Consider the following 20,903-nt stretch of genomic DNA (forward strand, 5'->3'; position numbering starts at 1 on the left):
TTCTCACAATTTTCCTCTACAGATTAGCTGTTGGATTCAAACAAAACCAACTAGAGGTGTGCTTTCAAAGAAAGTACTCTTTGAAAACAGCCAAAGTTTATTTACAAATTTTACTTGCTTTAAAAAGCAGATATTAACCTTTTTTCACTGGACATTTTTGAAGGTGCTAAAATACTTAATTCACAGCAGCTCATTGCTTTTTTTGCCAGTGCTCTCTCTGTTTCTCTTAACTGGCAGCTTGACATTGTCTGTCTGGTCTGAATGTATTGCAAATACTTCACAAGACACCACATAAAAAAAAAAATTCAGTAATTATTTTAAGGCCTATATGATCCCCATGCAAAATCCCCAAAGCATCAGTGTTAAGTTCTCTGTATATGGAAGAAAAGGTACCACTGTAGACTTCAGGAGCAGAGGGCAGAGGAGACTGATCTGAGACCAGGCCTTGTTAATTTCTATCCTGGGACATTCGCAGTACACACTTGCAAACAGCAAACCCTGCAGAGGAAGCACAGTCAGCTGGCATAATCTTGGAAAAAGTCAAAGCAGATCCATACACACAGTAAGCATGGTGTAGATTTCATTTAACTTTTAATTTACTAGAGCGATTCTCACTCTCAGAAAGTGTGCTGTTACATGGCGGGGTAGCAAGCCTGCTGGAGAACATACTTTCCTCTGATGCACAAAGAGAAGAGGAAAAAAAGGAAGATGCCAGTTATTCAGTCAGGTACTAAAACGCAAATACTGAGCTTCTCCAAACAATTTATCACACTTGAAAGACAGATTATTATATTCAGCTGATCACCTGATGTTGGTTGACATGTTCTATCAGCTTGTCACAGTCAAGCGTCATCTTTCCTTCTTTGACCTTCACCTTAAGAAACAGCACTGCTGGGAGAGTCACAAGAACTCTGACACACATGCACAGGAGGGTTTCAGTGACTATACAAAATGACATCATCAAGATGGTACATTGACATTTGTGTGTGTGTGTGTGTGTGTGTGTGTGTGTGTGTGTGTGTGTGAGAACCTGTTCCATGTGCCAATTATTTGTTGCAGACTGAGCTGGGTGCCGAGATTCAGTGAAATTGAGCTCACTGTAGAGGAACATCTCTGAGATACAAACTTAAAAAGGAAGTCAAAGACATCAGCTCTTTCCCTCCAGCCACCATAGAGGTTGGTAACTTCCATCTCATAGACAAGCTCCTGCACAAAGAAGCAATGTTTTTAAATCAGATTACATCAAGTTTATAACAAGAAGGACTTTTTTTCTAGGTCAACTAACTACAAATGCTGTTTGTTTTTTTTTTAATCCAATCCAGTTTTGTTTTTTTAATTGGGTCTACTGAAGTGATGTCACACATGCACACACAGCCAAAACAGACCTGTAATCTGGACAAAATGTCTGGCAGACAGGTGCCTGACACTGGCTCTATGCGATCCAACTTTCTCAGGCTTTTGTCACTGTTAACATAAAATAAGAGTACATTTTTTTTAAAGGCAGAAGCAACAACGCATATTTACATTCATTAGAGAAGGTCAAACAGATTACAACAGAGGCCTGTTGTATTCATGTATCATAAGTACATAGAAGCACTCAGTAAGCATCTTACATTTGCTCTCTATTGAATACAGGTGTCCCAGGCATTGCATCAAAAGGTTTACATCTTGTACATTTGTACTTAGAAAGTGTTTAATTCTGTTATTTAAAATTAAACAACCTTCAAACATTTGCAAACTGCCTTTTGCAAGTTAGTAAATAAAACAAGATACTGTTTCCATGAACATGTGCCCACCTGAACTGCTGGTCCATTATGCCACTGAGGAGATGAGAAAAGGTGCTCCTCATGTCTCCTCCGCAGCCTCCCAGCTCCTCTGGCCAATACCTGTAGTGCTCCATGCAGGCCCACCGCTGGTACTCCTGACTAAATGCACACACACATGGAGGTAATAGGTAATGTTCATATTTCTATTATTTGTCTATTAGCATTGCGTACTTATGTGTGAATGGGTTTTTTTTTTTTCCTTTACCGCTCTGAGTCCGACAAGTCATCTTCCACTCTCTGTACTCTAAGCTCATTGACCAGCCATTCAGAGAACGACAACTTGACAAACACAACAGAGATTGGTAATTATTTGATGTCATCATCATCAAGCATCATTAAATTTTTCTATTAGAATACAGACAAAATGTATCTCTCTCTACATAATATATATATATTACAACTAAATGATCAATATCAGCCATTGAGCCAAGGCTGTAAAGAAATCATTCTACAATTTCACAAGGCTCCATCTCACCTGATACTTAGGTATGTGTTGTAGCTGCTGGAAAGCATTGCGTCTCCACAGATACCAAGCCGTTTTCTTCCAGGAGCTGTTGGCACCTTTGGCACTGATCCACAGGTCAGACAGGTTCTCTTCCTGGTCCTCAGCCTCCCGAACTTCAGCGGTGATGGGAGTCATTCTGGCCTCCGGCAACAATCTTGGGATGAGGTACAGAAGCTAAACATAGACAAACAGTTACATGGTGCATTTTATGTAATACAATCTACAACATAGGCTAGATGGTAGAAACCTGCAAATAACACCCCCCCTTATGTACATTATTTCAATTTCAGACATGCAAGTAATTAGTATAGCAGGTGCTAATAAGCTAGCGTAAAATACTGGATCCCAGCATGCATCAAGAAATGTAATGTTTAACTGACATTGATACAGGAAGGTGATAATAGCAAATTAACAATTAATTCCAAATCCTTGCAATGAGTTACCTTAGGGACATAAAGTCTTTAATCTACAATTTTGTGTATTTTTGTTTACTCAACATTGTGAAGTCCTATAGTTTGTGAGTGAATACAACTTCATAATAAATTAAGTATTTATTTTTTTTTTGTTCTATTTAGCTGAACTTGTTAAGTACACATGGATGTCTTACATTTGAGACTACAGGTTACCAATACATTAGAAATTCTATTTTGTGTTTTGAAGGTTCAATACTGTACAATATTGTACATTGTGCCTCGGATATGAGTGGATCAAACTCCCTCACAATTTTCTCTTGTCCAGTTGTTTATAAGATTTTTTTTTCTTGGCCTTTCTGGCTTCAATAGTTAGGACATCTTCAAGAGTGACAGGAAATGTGGAGTGAGGGCGGGGAATATCATGCAGCAAATGACAATGGCCAAACCAGTGTCACAGTCCTTGTAGCCTCCTGTTTATGGGTTGCATGCTTTATCCACTATGCCACCAGTACCCTGTCTCAGGTTTTTTTATTTTATTTTACTTGGTACATTTAGTATTAAATATATGTGAAACCAATGCGTGCACCCTTTTAGTAATGTTATTTCACTTAAAAAAATCTTTAAAGTAAAATTTTAAGGGATTTAAAAAATAGAATAAAATTGCAAATGATCATTCAGTAACTCATGGCTACAATTTTAATTTCTTGGAAGTCCTAATAAGGACCTAGCTTTGTGAGACGAGAAAAAGAACCCCAAAACCTTGCACAATAATGAAAATAGCTATTAGCTACAGTCATTAAACAACGTAATGCAGAGACAATGCTCTTGTGCTTATGGAAGCTTTGAAGAAACTATATATATAAATAAGTCCTATCCAGAATGACACACCTATTCACTGTTTTCAAGTAAACTTACATATTTTACTATTTTTACTAATGTTTTATTCTTCTCCAGAATTGAATAGAGGGAATATTTAACCCATATAACAACCATGGTAACGGAAAGGGTCACCTTCTTATAGAGGTTGCTGAGAATGTAGTCCTGCTGCTGGTGTTTTGGCAGCAAGTCCCCTCTGCAGAACCCATAACAGACAGCTGCCACACACAACCTAGAAATAAAAAATAACTTGGGCCCAGACAGACTTACATTAAAATGCGTCAGCTCTTAGTATGTCAGATTATACTTGCTATTAAATTCTGAGAGCTTGTCATCAGATCTAACTTCCCTGGAGAAGACTCAAAGAAACAGGTATGTGCTTGTGTGTATGAGTGAGACAGAAGAGAGCAAGAGAGAGGGCTTAAGTGAATTGTTACTCTACAGCAGTGCTTCTCAAGCAGTGGGGTGCTTGACCCATGCAGCATGCTTTTTTGCTGTACTAAAATAGTGTAATTGCACCTCCATTGCAGTAGATTACAGTGGCGCTCTCATTGTCAGAGTGTATGCAGGGATCATTAGTAGGGATTTTTAATTATTTTAATTATTTATAGTCGTGGCTGAGAGTGGGGGTGGGGGGAACGCAAAATGTTTTCTTCTTTGTAGGGGGGGGTTAACAGAAAATAATTGAGAAGCACTGCTCTACAGTGAAATAAAGTTGTAACCTTTGGAAAAGTGTATCAGAAAAGTGTGTTGTAACTAACTGGTGGAGTAGTTAGAATTTCACTGACAAAAGAATGACCGCCAATTGTGTTCTAAGTGGTTGGATCTCAAATGGTCCTCAATGCTTCATGGGCATACTCACACCTGAACTTCGACTGGTTGTGATCACATTGTCTTAGACGGATGTGAATACCACATCTTAACAGGATCTCAATTCCAGCCAGGCCAACAACCATTACAATAACATTCAAAACATTAATCTCTATGACATAATCATATTAGTCCCCATCCATCAATACGCACATCAACCTGTGAAAAGCAATCTCACCTAACACAGGAAAGCATATGAGTCTTGGTAGTGCAGTCCAGTGCTGCGCTGAGAGCTTCTTCAACAGGTACTGGTCCGGTCAGAATGGGTGGAACCAGTTGAATCAGAGAAGTGTGAGACATGGAGGTATGGAGGTGGACCAAAAAAACTGCCAGACCGAGTATCTGTGCAGTGCTAAGCGATGACAGCTGTAGTCAGAAGTAGTTCAATGATGAGGAGGAATAAAGTGAGGTGATTTTAGACAACAGACAAAAAGTGAAGACAAACATAAAGAGAAGTGCATATGAATAAGTGTTTATGTACCTGCTTATGGAACAGGTCCCACAGTCTTTGTATGAGGCTGGCGAGCAGGTGTTTGTTACCAAGGAGCACTGAGATGAACCTGGAGGCCCATGGGCTTTGTCTGAGAAGACAAGATAAATCTGGCATTTGAACAATAAATGTGGCATGCACTCTGCCCCCCCTTTAATATATTTATTATTATCAATAATTAAACTTCAATTCTATTATTTCTAAGACTTTCTAAAAAAATTTCCTACTAACTTATTCGGTGGATTTGCTTGGGAAGCATCTAACACGCACTGGCAGAAGTTCCTCAGGATGATGTTGATGACCTGAGAATATGAGGGTAAGAGTTACTAAATGCCTACATGTACACATACATAAAGCACAATAATACTCAGGATATAACGGCATCACAACAAATGTATTTCACTTTGGCATAGAGCTCATGGGCCACTGGAGGGTCGATATGAAGTTTGATGACTGCTTGTTCTGCGATCTCATCAGGACAGCCAGGGAAGAGAATGCTCAGCGTGTGTGAGATCCTGGACAGCTGTGCCGCCATCTCTGAGGGCACATATCATCACACATCATGACACGTATGGATACAAAGAATTCAAACAGACCTGCAGTCATTCGGGGAGTAATGTCTGTGAAGTTCATGATCTAGATGACTGTGGAGAAATGTCAAGATATAATGCATTCACAAATTCATGGTGCTGCACTTGGAAACACATCTTTGAAAACCCATTTGATTTGTCAATATTAAAAACATATGACTATTTACATACAGGAAAGATGCATCTGATGTAGAGACTTAGACATGCATGGCACATAGAGATCACAGAAATGCCTCTGGTGTGCACATATCTTGTTTTTCTTTGTATGACAAATAGTATATGAGTGTGTGAGTTAGTGACTGTAATGTTTCTCTTGATAACTGCGTACCTCCATTTTCCCCATCAGCTACTAGCTGTGTGAACTCTTGCAGCTGAACATTCAAGACTTCCAGAGGGTCATCACTGGCGTCGAAATGCATAACACTCCCTGAAAAAGGGTAGGTGTCATTCCATAAAAAATGTGTTAATCATAGAAAGCTGTTTATTAAATTGTGTCAATGAGGGGTGGCGAAAACATTGTGAGAATTTTGGCTTACTAGTATGCTCACTAAACCACGCAAATAAAATGGGGCAACAGGGTCTCAGCCCCATTGGGATTAGCAATGTGTCAGACAAGAGGGAATTTTATCTGGACACAGAGTCTGTAACAAAGGGCTGATCTGATTTTAATGTAAAAATGATTGAAAATAGCAAAATGTGCTATTTTATATATTCTCTCCTTAACTTTCTTTTTACGTATACAATAAAGGGATACCTACTATCGTGCTGTCTCTTTCTCTGTGTCTGGCAAGACTCCAAATAAGATGAATACTGGGCAGCAGGGATCTTGTCTGCGCTGAATAAAGAAAACACACCTTTGATAATAATGAATTCACACAATCAAATATCACAATTTCTCATGAGAGAGAGAGAGAGAGGAAAAAATTTTTGCACGTATATATTAATAACTCACTTTTTCAAAGCTTCTATGAACCGCATTTGAGCATCAGCTTTCAAAGGAAGCTGTAATTGAAGAGTACAAGGCAGGTCAACCGCTTTGTGACACAATAACATTTTAATTAGTCCTCTGTTCAATTGCCAGTTTGTGATTGTGGTCAAAGTGCTCACCACTCTTGGTATCAGCAAAGCAGGAAGAAATCGCGTAAGAAAATATGGCCTCCGGAAAATACTGTGAGATGACACAGGCATCAATTACTTCTCCTTTTCTTTCTTTCACGTCGAATATCTATGAATAATGTAAAATCTTTATCTACCGCAATCTTACCTGGCCTCAATGACTGTGGTAGAAATTCTTCCTGTGCTTTCAAACAGAGACACTGCCTTATCCACATCGCGAGCAGCCTGACACTGTGGCAACAGGCACAGAAATATCACGGAATACAATGAAGATACACGATAAAAATGTAGATTGATTCCAAAGGTGGGTGTGCTCCAACACTGAAAAATACACTGTGATTTCTAACTTCGCTGGATGCTGCACTCTGACCATGACCTGATTAATGGCTGTTACCTGAACCGGCACTCCACGTGCAGCAGCAATGTCCTCATATAAACCCATGTCCTCCACAGACTCCTGCCCAAAAAAAAAAAAAAAAAAAAAAACACATATGCATGCACGCACACACTACATTTCATCCTATTGAAGAAAATAGTACTGTCAAGGGGATTAACCATGAAAATGAAAAAATAATGCAGGGGTAAAGTTTTGAGGGCAAATTCTTTCATGGAGGAATTAGAATTTTTAGCCTTGTTCTTACCTTGAGGTCAGCCAACCTAGTCTTGGCCAGAGAGCTGTACTCCATCAGGAGGGTACGGTGCCTCACAGGTATATATGGAGGGTGGAGGACATGAACCTAACAGGTAATAATAAAGTTTATAAATCAAAGCTGGGTCCCCAGAGCAAGGTATAGGCAAAAGTTTTGCTGGGCAGAAACCAGTCCATCCAGTCACGTGTGTTGGAATACATAGAGTGCATATGATTACGGTCATCCAATTTGAAGCCATCAATCAGCATTTTGTGAAAGTATTTCCTATGAAAAGTTGGCTTTCAATCCACCTGGGCAAGGAAATGGTCCAGATACCATTGACAAAGGGTTCAGAAAAATGATTAAAATAATAGATTTGAAGTATGTCTTTGAGAGGTCTTTGAGAGGCAAAAGGACTTCGACTCATTAATTAATTAATTCGCTCATTCTAATACCCCTTATACCAGCTTACATTATTGCCAGTCCACCGCAGGGCCAACATATAGACAGAGAGAAACAACCACACATACTCACACTCAAAATCGTACCAATGGGCAATTTACAGTCTTTGGACTGTCTGAGAAAACTGGAGGAAAAGCCTTCTTGATGTGAGGCAACAGCACTAACTAATATGCCACCGTGCCGCCCTGTGTTGTACTCTATCAGCTTTATATACCAGAAATTCAAAAGTCAGTAGGTTGTGTAAATGTTATGAAACAACAATGAACTTAATACTTTAACTCAAATACAGATTTTGCTGAGTAACTTGTATTGATGTCCAATTAGACCAGGGAGATTTTTACTTTGACTCAAGCAAGGGAGCTGTAGAATTAATCCATCTCTCTCATCTGCTGTATTGAATTACAATTTTTTGTTGGCTCTCCTTTCAATATATATAATGGAATAATCATGTCTGAGTGACATGGGAACCTGTTGAATATCACCTTGAGGTACTGTGGGGGTTCAAAAGGAACCAAGTCGGACAGGAACTTCAGCAGGAAAACCAGGGATTTCTTGCTTGTTGCATGGCAGCCGTTACCACTACCAAAGGAGATCTACAAGGCAGAACAAGGAACTTTCAGTTAGCTTTATGTGTTCTTTGTCAAAGTGGAACAATATCAACAGCAAAATCAAATCAAATTTAATCAAATCAAATCAGATTTATTTGTATAGCGCCAAATCATAACACATCAAGGCGCTTTACATATACTTTACATATAGAGCAGGTCTAGACCAAACTCTTTATAAAATTATGTAAAGAGACCCAACAGATCCCCCGATGAGCAAGCATTTGGCTTCCTTTAAGAGGCTGAAACCTCGGGCAGAACCAGACTCGGGGGGGCGGCCATCTGCCTCGGCCAATTGGGTTGGGTTGAGAGAGCGAGAGAGATAGGCATTGGGAGGAGGCAGGAACATGTTGCTGCATGAAGTTCATGAAGTTCAGAGATGTCTTTTTGATGCCACTGGGTGTAGTCAATGAGGATTTCTTAGAAATTAAACTATACATCTGTGATGTGGAGATTAGCATATTTTGAGAAAAGAGTAGATGTCAGAGCGTTGAGAGAGGCATAAACAAACTGTTGGCTTTGCTCTTTTTAATGTAATTAAAAAGAAAATTCAGAATAACATGACCCGCATCATTCAAGAGACCCTCTTTGGTTTAAACCCCAATGTTGAAGAAGCGATGACACCTTGAACCATTCGCTGTAGGAGAAGGAGATGCTTGTGTCCTCTAGGGCAGTCTGCCGAGCCAACAAAAAGGCAGTTATCATTTTCTCCAGGTCGTAGTTTTCAAATGCAGAACTCAGGAGTCCTGACAGCAGCTCTGGTGGAGACACAGAAATAACGAAAACCCCTGTTAGCCTGTGTTTACTGTCATCTCCCAAAAAACACTGCCAATTTTAAATTTTAAGTTAAACTAAAGCGCAATTACTTCTTAGGTTGGAATGGGCGCAGGAGGTGTAAACCAGCAGAGTTGACAGGAAGCTAAGGACATGTTTCCAGTTGACCTCATGGGTTTCCAAAATCTGTTGCAGGTGATGTAGTAGCTGCTCAACATTGAAGACCACAGCTAGCTTTTACCAAAACAGAGAAACACAGTTTGGAGACAAAAGTGACTGATGGCTTTTTTGTGATGGAAAACTTCTCAACATACACAGAGCAGGTCACATGTAAGAAGTAATTATAGAAGGCCCTGTTTTAAGCAGGTGAGGTGTGTGTTTATCAGAATTTTTACATTATGAAACATTTAAAACTGCCAATACCAAATGACTAATAAGTGTTATTGTCTTTCTTAAGGTCCCAGAGTGATGCAGAGAAAAGGCTGACCTGCATCTATACAGAAAGGCACCAAAAGAAATTGCCATACTTGGGGTAATTGCATGAAGTCTGAGGTGTCTGCCTCTTAAATGAAGTTTTTCCCTCCACTGTCACTCAGTATTTGTTCATGGAGGGATTTGATGTGTCTCTTTCAATAATTTTATAAAGAGTTTGGTTTGGTCTGCTCTATATGTAAAGTGCTTTGAAATAACTATTATATATATAATATTTCAATAAATTTGATTTTATTTTTTATTCTGTGATTCTATTCTACAATTACAGATAACTCTCACCTTACGGAACAGAGAGGTCAACAACCGACTGGCTTTTGCAAAGGTCCACTTACTCTGCAGAGTGATGGCGTCAGACACTGAGAAGATATGGTAGTCACTTTTATGAAATACTTTTGCTATCATTTGTAATCTGCATATGCTGTGTATCTTTCCAAAACCTTCATTATCTGACCCCCTTGGTCTAGGAGTAGCTGACACTTAAAATGTTACTTGTGTAGTCAAGCCCATATATTACAATATGTGATATCATCATAAAGTTTGCAATTTTTCATATTATGAAGTTTTGTGTATGGCTGCAAATGTAAAATCTATAACTTGGTTTACCTGTTAATCGAGGCTTGTAAGTGAGAGTTTGTGTGAGGGAATGCATGAAGAAACGCCGAAGGGCTTCTGGGGAAACTGAAGCTCCACATAATGAAGCATCATAGATTTGAATCCTACACAAAACACAAGGCAGAGAGGTGAGAAACAGAGCCCTGTGATATCTAACATATTCTCAATGCTAACGTAGTGATTACAACTCTCATGGCCCATTGTCGGCTCACGAGAGAAAAAAAATGCATAACCTGAAACAGTGGTTCCCAAAGTGAAATCCCCAGATATCATCATCAGCAATAATTAGACACTGATTGACAATTTTGTTCATTGTCAACAATTTGTTAGTTAGGGTCCTGATGTGAAAGTTTGAGAACAATTGCCCTAGAACAAAAAAACTGGTTAGAACTGAATAAAATAGAATGACCTTTATTGTCATTATACAGCTGTACGAGATTGGAGAGCTTCTCCTTTATCAGTGCAGAATACACATACTCTAAATTTGCTCTGAATTTTTCAGCAAGTAAAATAAGTATTGAACACATCATTTTACCTCAGTAAATATATTTCTAAAGGTGCTACAACACCAGATGTCAGTAACAACCCATGCAACCCACACATACAAAGAAATCAAACCTTAGATGTCCATAAATTGTGTAATAAAATGGAATGACACATGGAAAAATTATTGAACATGCTTATTTTCATTTATTTAATATGTACAAAAGCCTTTCTTGGTAGTAACAGCTTCAAGACGCGTCCTGTATTGAGAAACTTGTTGCATGCATTACTCAGGTGTGATTATGACCCATTCCAGTCTTCAAATCTTGAAGGTTCCATGGGCCTCTTCTATGAACTCTAATCTTTAGTTCTTTCAATAGATTTTCTATTGGATTCAAGTCAAGTGATTGGCTGGGCCATTCTAGCAGCTTTATTTTCTTTTTCTGAAACCAAGTGAGAGTTTCTTTGGCTGCGTGTTTGGGATCATTGTCTTGCTGAAATGGCCACCCTCGTTTTATCTGCATTATCCTGGTAGATGGCAGCAGATTTTTTATGTCTCTGTACATTTTTACATTCATCCTTCTTTCAATTACATGAAGTTTGCCAGTGCCGTATGCTGAAAAACAGCCCCACACCATGATGTTCCCACCTCCAAACTTCACTGTAAAAATGCAGAAGAAATAAGAAGAATTAAGAAAGAAATAATTTTTCCATTGCTTTTTTCTTAGTGAGGAAATTAAAGGGTTAAAGGCTATCAGTTGGGACTGAACCAGCTAAGGGGCAGGACTCCTTTCTGATTACTGATGGTGTCTTGGCTTTTGGTGCTTTTTTGCACCTCCATTTCTTCATGTGTTCAATACTTTTTCCCTGTTTCATTCCATTTTATTACACATAACTTAATTTATGGTCATCCAAGGTTTGATTTCCTTGCATGTGTGTGTTGCATCTGGTAAAAATTTCATGTCAGTAGCACTTTTAGAAATATTTTCACTAAGACAAATTGTGATGTGTTCAATATTTGTTTTACCCGCTATATATAATAAACATGTATACATACAACATACAACAAGTAACCTTAAAACTGGACTGTTAACCTTTAACTTACTAGCCACAGTGTCTTTAATTAGCTATAGGAGGATAATACCAAATTCAGTGTTCTAATTTATACATCTTAATATTTAGACATTATCCGTGTCCAAAAAAAAAAAAAAAAAAAACAGCTCAATGTTGCAGACAGACTCAGGTACCCATGACTTAGCACATGAGGCATGCAGATTGAGCTAAGTGGGTTGGTAACTGTTACTACTACAGTGATTTAAGCATGTTATGATCACATATGTCCTTGGTTTCAGCATTTCAGGACCAGACAGGAGTCACAACACAAAATCGCTTCGAGGTCAGTAAACATAACCAGAATGAATCCATATATAAGGCGCTCCGGATTATAAAGCGTCGTTTTTTGAGAAAATTGAAGGCTTTTAAGTGCGCCTTATAGTGCGGAAAATACGGTATATAGAAAATGTTAAAACAAATTAGGATAAAATGTACCCTATCATTAAGCTACTTGTACAAGCTTATAGCATTTAAAAGCTGTGCCAGTTTTATACTGTTGTTTAATGGACTGTAGAACAGACTAAATATATGTAATGTAAATATATGTTAAAGTCAGGTGGTTGGAAGAATGTTGTTTGTTATTTCACTACACCTAAAATTAAAAGTAAACAGGTTAAAGCTCAACAGCTTTGCAGGAGACAATGTAACCAACACAGACAACATCCAAATTTTTTTAAAATGCACAAATATCAGCCCTTCTGGGGGGGTGTTAGCTCTATGTGATGTATTGGGATATGAAATTCCTAAATGTTGTCTTGTTTCATACCCTGGACTTTTGAAAGGAAATGTGACCAATCTTGACCAATACTTCAGTCAAGATCTTCCTGGACACCAGAAATAAGGCTATTACGAAGAACTGGCTCAAAACTGAGGCTCCTAGCTACAAACAGAGGTTGTCAATCATAGATATATTTCTGATGGAATCATCCCCTAGGGTCTCATCGCAGAATTGCATGCCCAGAACACCTCCTTTGGAAGGCGTCTGGGAGGAATCCTTACCAGATGCCCTCAACTCTGGTACCACCCCTGCCTCCTATTGATGAGGAGGAGCAGCGGCTTTACTTTGAGCTCCTCCTGTATGTCCAAGCTCCTCACCTCATTTCTAAGGCTGAGCCTGGCCACCCTGCAGAGGAATCTCATTTCAGCTGCTTGTATTTGTGATATCACTCTTTTAGTCACTAGCCGCAGTTTGTGACCAAGTGCTGTCGTAACTGAAAACTAAGTAAAGATTGGTTAAAAATATTAATTTAACAATCAAACAAACCAAAACTCAGCTCCGACTCTAGCAGATTGCAACATCATTCCTTCATCCACAGTGTCAAGAAGCCCTGTAAAATAAGGCATCATATCAGTAAAGAAGTAGAAATTAGTTTTTATGATCTTGAGGTGTGAATCAAAGCATTAAGTAAATATTTCATGAACTAAAAACAGGATTAGTGGGACGGATACATGTGGACTCACAGAAGAGCATTTCATCAAGTGCTGAGCTGCAGAGCAGGGAGATCTTCTTGTCTTGAGCTGCTGGTTCTGGGATGAGTTCAAAGCCAGATCCTACCAAGACGCCAACAACCACTAAAAAGCAAACACTCATAATTGTATCATGCTTGTGTGGACTGTATTCTGGGAAATTTCCTGTGTGCTGTATTTTAAACATTGTGTAGAAATGCACTTGATATCATTTGGGCAGTGTTTTTCCTAGCTTGGGTGGTCACAATTAACCTAGACCTGGATTAGAATGACATTAAGCACAACTACAAATAGAAGAGGGAAAAACATCTGTTGCCTTACTTAACAGCAATTTCTGTTGAACTTGCTTGGTTTCTTCTTCTCCCTGAGGAGGTGTCCAAGTGCACAGAGCCCTCAACTGACCCACCAACCAAGACCCAAAGCCTTCATCACTAAATGGAGAGGAGCAACAACAGGACCAACGTGAAAAAGGGGCTAACGTTCACTTCATGCAGAAAGGTGAAAGCCTGAAGGAACTTGTCTTTCTTGTTCTCTGGCTTCTTTAATGCAATTTCAAACTAGAATTTTCCATAGTAACCAGTTTTCTCTGAATCCAGTATCACAAACATATTTAACTTTACTTAAAAAAAAAAATAATCCAATGAATTTGTGTAAAAGGATAGGTTTTTTTTTAATAAATTTCATCTAATTTCACGTATTACATTCAAAATGCCAAAAATTATAAATTTCAATTTAACATTTCAATTTAAGGAAATGGTTAACTTTCAGCTTAATCGTGTATTAAGTTGCTTCATTTGCTTGTATAATCATCCATAAAAATAGTAGTTAAAATTTGTGACATTAACCCCTAAATACTAGACGCTGATTAAGCACGTCAGGGTACAAACTGCTGTTTGCCTCACACTGGATAGTAAAATGTTTATTTCTTACCTCTCTAAAATGTACTTGAGAGTGAGGATGTTGTAAACATGAAGATGATACACCATCTCAAGGTTGGGTGGCCTCTGTAAAAAGACCACATTTGATTTTCCAACCCCAAATTCCAAAAAGTTGGAATGTTAAATGTAAAATAAAATAAATAAATAAATAAACAAACAAACAAACAAAATCACAGAATGTAATGATATGAACATCTCATGAATAAATTTTTTTCCCCACAATAAATCACAGTATGTGGCTGGGCACTGTAATGTTTTTATGATGTTCCATGTACTGATGTTTTTTTTTTTATTGTGAAATACCAACACTAACGGTGGAATGTAGCACAAGTACATGTCTATGGTTACTGTTACCAGGGAGACAGGAAACAAAAAGTAGTGGAGCTACAGAGTTGCAACGTAGGCGTCCAGTTGGTCATTTGGGATAGATTATAAACACATCATGAGTAGTCTATCACAACATGGTGTCAGAGATTTTACCGTATTTTCCGCACTATAAGGCGCACCTTCAATGAATGACATATTTTAAAACTTTTTCCATATATAAGGCGCACCGCATTATAAGGCGCTACAGTAGAGGCTGGGATTACATTACGTTACGTTATGCGTTAATGTCCATATTCACAATATGACCAACCTTGTTCAACTGTAAACACACAAAAGAAACACGTAAAGCTCACTTTATCAGTTAATTCCTCATCTACCAATCCCTCGAATTCTTCTTCTTCAGTGTCCGAATTGAACAGCTGGGCGAATGCGGCATCCAACACGCCCGGCTCCGTCTCATCAAAGTCGTCATTAATCGAGTCAGTCTCGCTGTTGTTGTCTGGCAGTTCAGTGACAATTCCTGCCTTCCTGAAAGCTCGGACCACAGTTGAGACTGATATATCAGCCCAGGCATTTACGATCCACTGGCAGATATATATATGGATCAATATCAATATTGATTGAAAGTGTCAGAAAAAGTGTCTCAACTGAAAAGACAGAAATCCAACAGTAAGAAGAAACAGAAGCCTTCGGTGTTCCTACACCCAAAATGGATTGTGTTACAGGCTTAGTCTGATGTTGTGTGGAGCTGTGTGTATGTGCCTGTGACGTGGGAGGTGGGCGCTATGTGTATGTGTGATGTCAGTATGTGTGCGACAAAAAGAAAGTACGGTAGGCCATGATAGTGAAGAGTACATCCAAGTGATACAAACAGCGGGAGGCTGAACTACTGGAGTGTTACAGCGATGTTTTCTCCACCAGACCCACCAAACTGGGCCGCACCAGCTTTGTTCAGCACGACATCCTCACCACACCAGGGCTGCCTGTTAAACAGCAACCCTGCAGAATTGCCAAGGACAAGCAGGTTGCAGCAGACCAACAGCTGCAGCAGAGCCTAGAGGCAGGCATCGCACACAGACCAGCAACAGCAGCTGGGCGGCGCCAATTGTAATGGTGCGCAAAAAGGACAAAAGCCCACGCCTGTGTGTGGATTACAGGCCTCTGAACGAGCGCACTATTAAAGATGCTTACCCCCTGCCATGTACACAGGACACTTTGGACACTTTATCCACCACCAAGTACTTCAGCACACTGGACTTGACATCGGGGTACTGGCAGGTGCAGCTGACATCCAGAGCTCAAAAAGCTGCTGCAGTCTGCACCCGAAAGGGGCTTTTTAAGTGGAACGTGATGCCGTTTGGACTCTGTAACATGCCGGCCACGTTCCAGCGACTCATGGACAGAGTCCTGGTCGGGCTGCAGTGGGAAACGTGTCTGGTGTACCTGGACGATGTTGCTGTTCTGGGGAGAGACATCAATCAGATGCTGGAGCGGCTCTGTCAGGTGTTCAGCAGGCTGCGCAAAGCCAACTTAGAGCTGAAGCCGTCCAAGTGCTGCTTATTCAGGGAGTGGGTTGGTTACCTGGGGCACATCGTCTCTGCCAAAGGCATCGCCACTGACCCTTAGAAAGTGAGAAAAGTGGCAGAGTGGCCCACACCCTAGAACATCTCAGAGGTGCGTCAGTTTGACGGTCCGTCATCCTACTACAGACGCTTCGTGGCAGATTTCGCCACCATCGCTAAGCCACTGCATGCACTTGCTAAAAAGTAAGCACACTTCAACTGCACAACCGAGTGCCAGGAGGCATTCAAGGCACTTAAGACACGACTGACATCAGGCCCTGTTCTCGCATACCCCCTGGAAAGTGGAGAATTCTTCTTGGACACTAATACAAGTGACTCTGGGATAGGAGCTGTCCTCTCCCAGCAGCAGGGGGGAGAGGAGAGAGTTCTGGCGTATGGGAGCAGGAGACTGTCTTCTACAGAGCAAAACTACTGCACCACCAGACGTGAACCCCTGGCAGTGGTAGAGTTCACCTTCCACTTCAGACAATATCTATTGAGAAGACCATTCTTTGTATGGACCGACCATAGTCTGTGCTGGTTGACCAGGCTGAGAGAGCCGGAGGGGAAACTGGCACGATGGCTGGAAAAACTGGCTTCCAGGTGCTCCATCGGCCTGGGAGATATCACCAGAATGCATGCGCACTGTCCAGGAGGCCATGCAGAACATCATGCCCCTGAACTTTGCCAGAGCCCATCCCCAGCAACAAACTGTGTCACAAAAAGGGAGTACAGCGCAACTTAATGGACAATTCAACCACAGAGGTCCTCATCTCAAGACCCCCTGAGCAACCTCTGGTGGGGGTAGTGGACACTCACAGGAATGACGATCATGACCACCTCACATCTAACCCCACCATTCACAGGGTGAGCGAATCACCACAAACCAATCTGTTCAGCGAGTGGACTCATGAGCAGTTAAGATCCTGCACAAAAAACGAATCCATACCTGGCACCTGTGTGGAAATGGAATGAGGAAGGGAGGGGCCGACCAACATGGACTGACATAGCACACTGTAGCCATGCCACCAAAGCTTACTGGGCACAGTGGAAACGGCTCTATCTGAAGGAGGGGACTTTAATGAGGAAGTTCTACTGCAGTGAAGGGAATGTGTTCTATCCCCAAATCCTGTTGCCACAGACTTATCGGAGTGCCGTGATGAAGCAGATGCACAACGTCCCTGTGGGTGGCCATTTCGGGGCAGAGAGGACCCTCGCTTGCCTCAAGACCAGATATTTCTGGTACAACATGAAAGATGATGTCACACTGTGGTGCTGTACCTGCACTAGCTGTGCTGCCAAAGCTTGCCCCAAGAAAACCTCTCGGGCAGCCATGGGCTCAGTGAAAGTGGGGTGGCCCCATGGAGAGGACTGCAGGTGACCTGACGGGCCCACTAAATGAGACCGAGACATAACCGCTACATACTGGTGGTAAGCAATTACTTGAGTAAGTGGGTGGAAGCTTATCCATTCCCCAACCAGGAAGCAACCACAGTGGTTGACAGTATCGCCTCTGAGCGGGTGTGCAGGTATGGGGCCCCACAATCCCTGCATAGCGACCAGGGCACAAATTTTGAGTCATCTGTGTTCCAGGAGATGTGCAGGCTGTTTGGAACTGAAAAGACACACACCACTCCATTTCACCCTTAATCCGATGGCCAGGTGGAGCACTTTAATGCCACTCTGCAGAAAATCCTGGCGACCACAGCTGAGAGATGTCATTGGGACTGGGATTTGATGATCCCATATGCAGTCATGGCCTATTGAGCAACCAGGCATAGTTCCACAGGGCTGTCCCCCAACATGATGCTTTTCAGGTGGGAAGTCACTGAGCCCATTGACTTGGTTTTCAGGCTGCCCCCAAACAGCGATGATGTCACCCCCCTTCCAGACTATGTCATGCAAATCTGGGAATGCTTACAGCTCTCTCACCAGCTGGCTCAAAAAACTCTGGAGCGGTCTGCGGAGCATGCAAAAAGACAGTACAACAAAAACATCTGCCAAATGCAGTACAAGGTCAGAGATGCAGTCTGGCACCTAATTAGAGGCACTAAGGCAGTGAAGAACAAGGTGAGGAAGTTCCTGCCTTCTTACGAGGGTCCCTACTTCATTGTAGGCCTGCTGGATGACTTGGTCTTCCCTCTCCTGAAAAAATCAGAGGTCAAGGTCCTCCATCATGACAAACTTAAGCCTTACTACTCCAGAACGACGCTGGACAATGGCTGGGTCTTCCAGAGCGCCGGCATGTGGTCACCATTGGAGGCTCCACCATCTGCAGCTGATGAAGATTCTGCTGATCCAGACATTGGTCCCCTCACTCTGTGGGACACCCCTTCAGAGACACAGGATGCAGCTGTGGGGGCCTCTCAGGGTACCTGCTTGTTAGCACCGGCTTCATCAGGCAGCAGCCAGCATCCTGACATCATCGGACCCCAGGCAGCTGAGGCTGACAACAGGAGCCACCCCTCATCATCCACAACATCTCAGAAACCCCAGAGAGAGTGCGGCGAGCACCAGATAGATTTGGTGGCTGGGTGTTTTCTAAGTTGTTCTAAGTTATTTCTAAGTTGAGTTATCTCATTTGAGTAAGATTGTTTGAGTGAAAAAAAAAATAGTTTTATAGTTGCATTTTTCTAAGTTCTATGCACTCAACAGTCAGAGTTTACAAGTCTGCAGACAAATGCACAGACCTATTTGCATGCTATTGTTTATACACTGTGGCTGCACTTTATTATTTTGTTATTCTTTGCCTTTAATAGAGAAATAATGTCTAATAGACAGAAGTCAAAAATTTAATGGGTTCACAAGTGCCTAACCGTTTCCTTCCTACAGAGAACATTTGAAGAGCAGATGCCATATTTTGAGTTGAAGTTAACACATATTTTTTCTTGGCTTTGAACAAATGTTTGTTTATCTCTGCCCGAGTGAGAAATAGCGTTTTGACCGAACAATGTAATGACTTTGCTAGAATTTTGGTTATGAGGCTCCACTAACAAGCAAATTCCTTCTCAACTGTTTAAAAATGTATGCTTTAATGGACCCTATGGGAACTGTTTGATTATAAAATGTTCATTGTCTCCTTCTGTTGTACAATGGTGCTGGAGTGATGTTAAGGGTTTAATCATCATCCAGAGTGGGGGTACTGTTACAGGCTTAGTCTGATGTTGTGTGGAGCTGTGTGCCTGTGACGTGGGAGGTGGTCGCTGTGTGTACGTGTGATGTCAGTATGTGTGCGACAAAAAGAAAGTACAGAAGGACATGATAGTGATGAAGTACATCCAAGTGATACAAACTGTTTTTGAGTAGCAGCCACAGTGAAGAGAGTTTCGTTGCTGTATTGTATGAAGACCGTGACTCTGCAGAAACGGAAATAAAAGCAGTCTCCCTGTTCAAGCATACCAGTCCCAGTTTTTGTTTTGTGTTTTCACCTTAAACCAGAGACCTCTTACTATGGTTCAGGATCTACAGTCTGGATAGTTAACAATTGGGACTCAAGCAATTTACTGGATGGATGGAGGAGATTTCAACAACATGTCACCTCTTAAACACCTCTTAAAGCAAAGTCAGATGAGGAAAAATTTAGCTTTCTTTTGCTATGGATCAGCGATAAAGCACGCAACATCAGCAAAACTTGAACACTAACATCCGACGAGGCAAAGATGTTAAAGACGTATTATGACACGGACTACCTTAGCCCGAAAGCGAATCCAATCGTTACAATTTTCATGAAAAGACAAGGCAGCAGTGAGTCTTTTGAAATTTTGTGACAGCGCGGAAGTTGAAGGTCTTTGGCTAAACAAACAGTGATGAAATGGTCAGGGACCGTATAGTGTTCGCCACCAACTCACCGAGAGTGCATGAGGAGTTGCTTAGCAATGGACCGGAGCTGATGCTGGGGAAACTGATAGATATAGCGCGCACTCATAAACTGTCACAGGTACAATTGAAAGCTATGGCAGATGAATGCCAAGCGCATGCAGTCCACCACAGAATGGGGAAGCCAGGCCAAAGGAAAGGTGCTGGTAACAAGCCAAATGACAGCCAGAAGAATCAGGGAGAAAGCCTGTAGTATGTGTGCAGGAAACCATCACTACACAGCAGAATGCCCTGCAAAAGGCAAACAATGTATGAAGTCTATTTTAAGTGAGTATGTAGATGTTTTTAAAGGCATTGGCATATTCCCTGGTGAAAGGGATGAAGCGGAATCCTGAAAAGTGTCGCATCTGCGTGCCTGAGGTGAGCTACTTTGGACATAAGCTCACAGCAGACGGCCTAAAGCCAGACCCACTTAAGGTGAAAGCAATCAGGGACATGCCACTGCCCAAAAGAGCTGGACACTGTTCTTGGTATGGTGACTTACCTAGCTAGGATTGCTCCTAATCTATCTGAGGTAACAGCACCTCTAAGACAGCTACTAAAGCAGGATACAGAATTCAAGTGGAACAAAACACACGAGAGTGAATTTCAACGGCTGGTGTTGGCCTATTTTGATCCTGAAAAAGAAGTGACACTGCAAATTGATGCATCAAAAACTGGCCTGGGTGCAACCATCATGCAGGAAGGCAGGCCAGTTACATATGCATCCAAGCTGCTCAAGAAGACAGAGCAGAATTACGCCAAAATTGAGAAGGAACTGTTTGCAGTCTTATTTGGGTGTAGCAGGTTTCATGAATACCTCTATGGACGAAATGTTACTGTGGAATCAGACCACAAACCACTAGAGGCCATACTCCGACAACCACGAGCCCTTGCA

At 41.2% G+C, this 20,903-nt stretch overlaps 1 protein-coding gene across 6 annotated transcripts in view; it reads right to left on the minus strand.

Annotated features, from left to right (window-relative positions):
* fanca (FA complementation group A) overlaps nt 1-20,903 on the minus strand; it is a 41,224-nt gene that overhangs the window by 13,658 nt on the left and 6,663 nt on the right. For 3 of the 6 annotated variants that reach the window (XM_029521967.1, XM_029521966.1, XM_029521968.1), the window contains exons 6-34: nt 14,254-14,327; nt 13,645-13,754; nt 13,318-13,428; nt 13,121-13,184; nt 10,252-10,364; nt 9,928-10,004; nt 9,249-9,390; nt 9,007-9,140; nt 8,260-8,370; nt 7,328-7,423; nt 7,081-7,143; nt 6,835-6,917; nt 6,678-6,738; nt 6,523-6,572; nt 6,329-6,405; nt 5,899-5,997; nt 5,384-5,517; nt 5,212-5,282; nt 4,972-5,071; nt 4,669-4,856; nt 3,756-3,852; nt 2,302-2,505; nt 2,032-2,105; nt 1,797-1,925; nt 1,386-1,464; nt 1,031-1,206; nt 806-911; nt 616-675; nt 394-498 (exon numbers count right to left, since the gene is read on the minus strand). In XM_029521967.1, coding sequence (XP_029377827.1) covers nt 394-498; nt 616-675; nt 806-911; nt 1,031-1,206; nt 1,386-1,464; nt 1,797-1,925; nt 2,032-2,105; nt 2,302-2,505; nt 3,756-3,852; nt 4,669-4,856; nt 4,972-5,071; nt 5,212-5,282; nt 5,384-5,517; nt 5,899-5,997; nt 6,329-6,405; nt 6,523-6,572; nt 6,678-6,738; nt 6,835-6,917; nt 7,081-7,143; nt 7,328-7,423; nt 8,260-8,370; nt 9,007-9,140; nt 9,249-9,390; nt 9,928-10,004; nt 10,252-10,364; nt 13,121-13,184; nt 13,318-13,428; nt 13,645-13,754; nt 14,254-14,327 — 2,988 coding nt within the window. Of the gene's footprint in view, nt 1-393; nt 499-589; nt 676-805; nt 912-1,030; nt 1,207-1,385; nt 1,465-1,796; nt 1,926-2,031; nt 2,106-2,301; nt 2,506-3,755; nt 3,853-4,668; nt 4,857-4,971; nt 5,072-5,211; nt 5,283-5,383; nt 5,518-5,898; nt 5,998-6,328; nt 6,406-6,522; nt 6,573-6,677; nt 6,739-6,834; nt 6,918-7,080; nt 7,144-7,327; nt 7,424-8,259; nt 8,371-9,006; nt 9,141-9,248; nt 9,391-9,927; nt 10,005-10,251; nt 10,365-12,951; nt 13,089-13,120; nt 13,185-13,317; nt 13,429-13,644; nt 13,755-14,253; nt 14,328-20,903 lie in introns of those variants that run through there. The other 3 variants (XR_003841729.1, XM_029521970.1, XM_029521969.1) reach the window with 3 other exon arrangements.

This window comes from Echeneis naucrates, chromosome 16 (assembly GCF_900963305.1).
Source record: "Echeneis naucrates chromosome 16, fEcheNa1.1, whole genome shotgun sequence".
NCBI classification, from domain to species: domain Eukaryota; kingdom Metazoa; phylum Chordata; class Actinopteri; order Carangiformes; family Echeneidae; genus Echeneis; species Echeneis naucrates.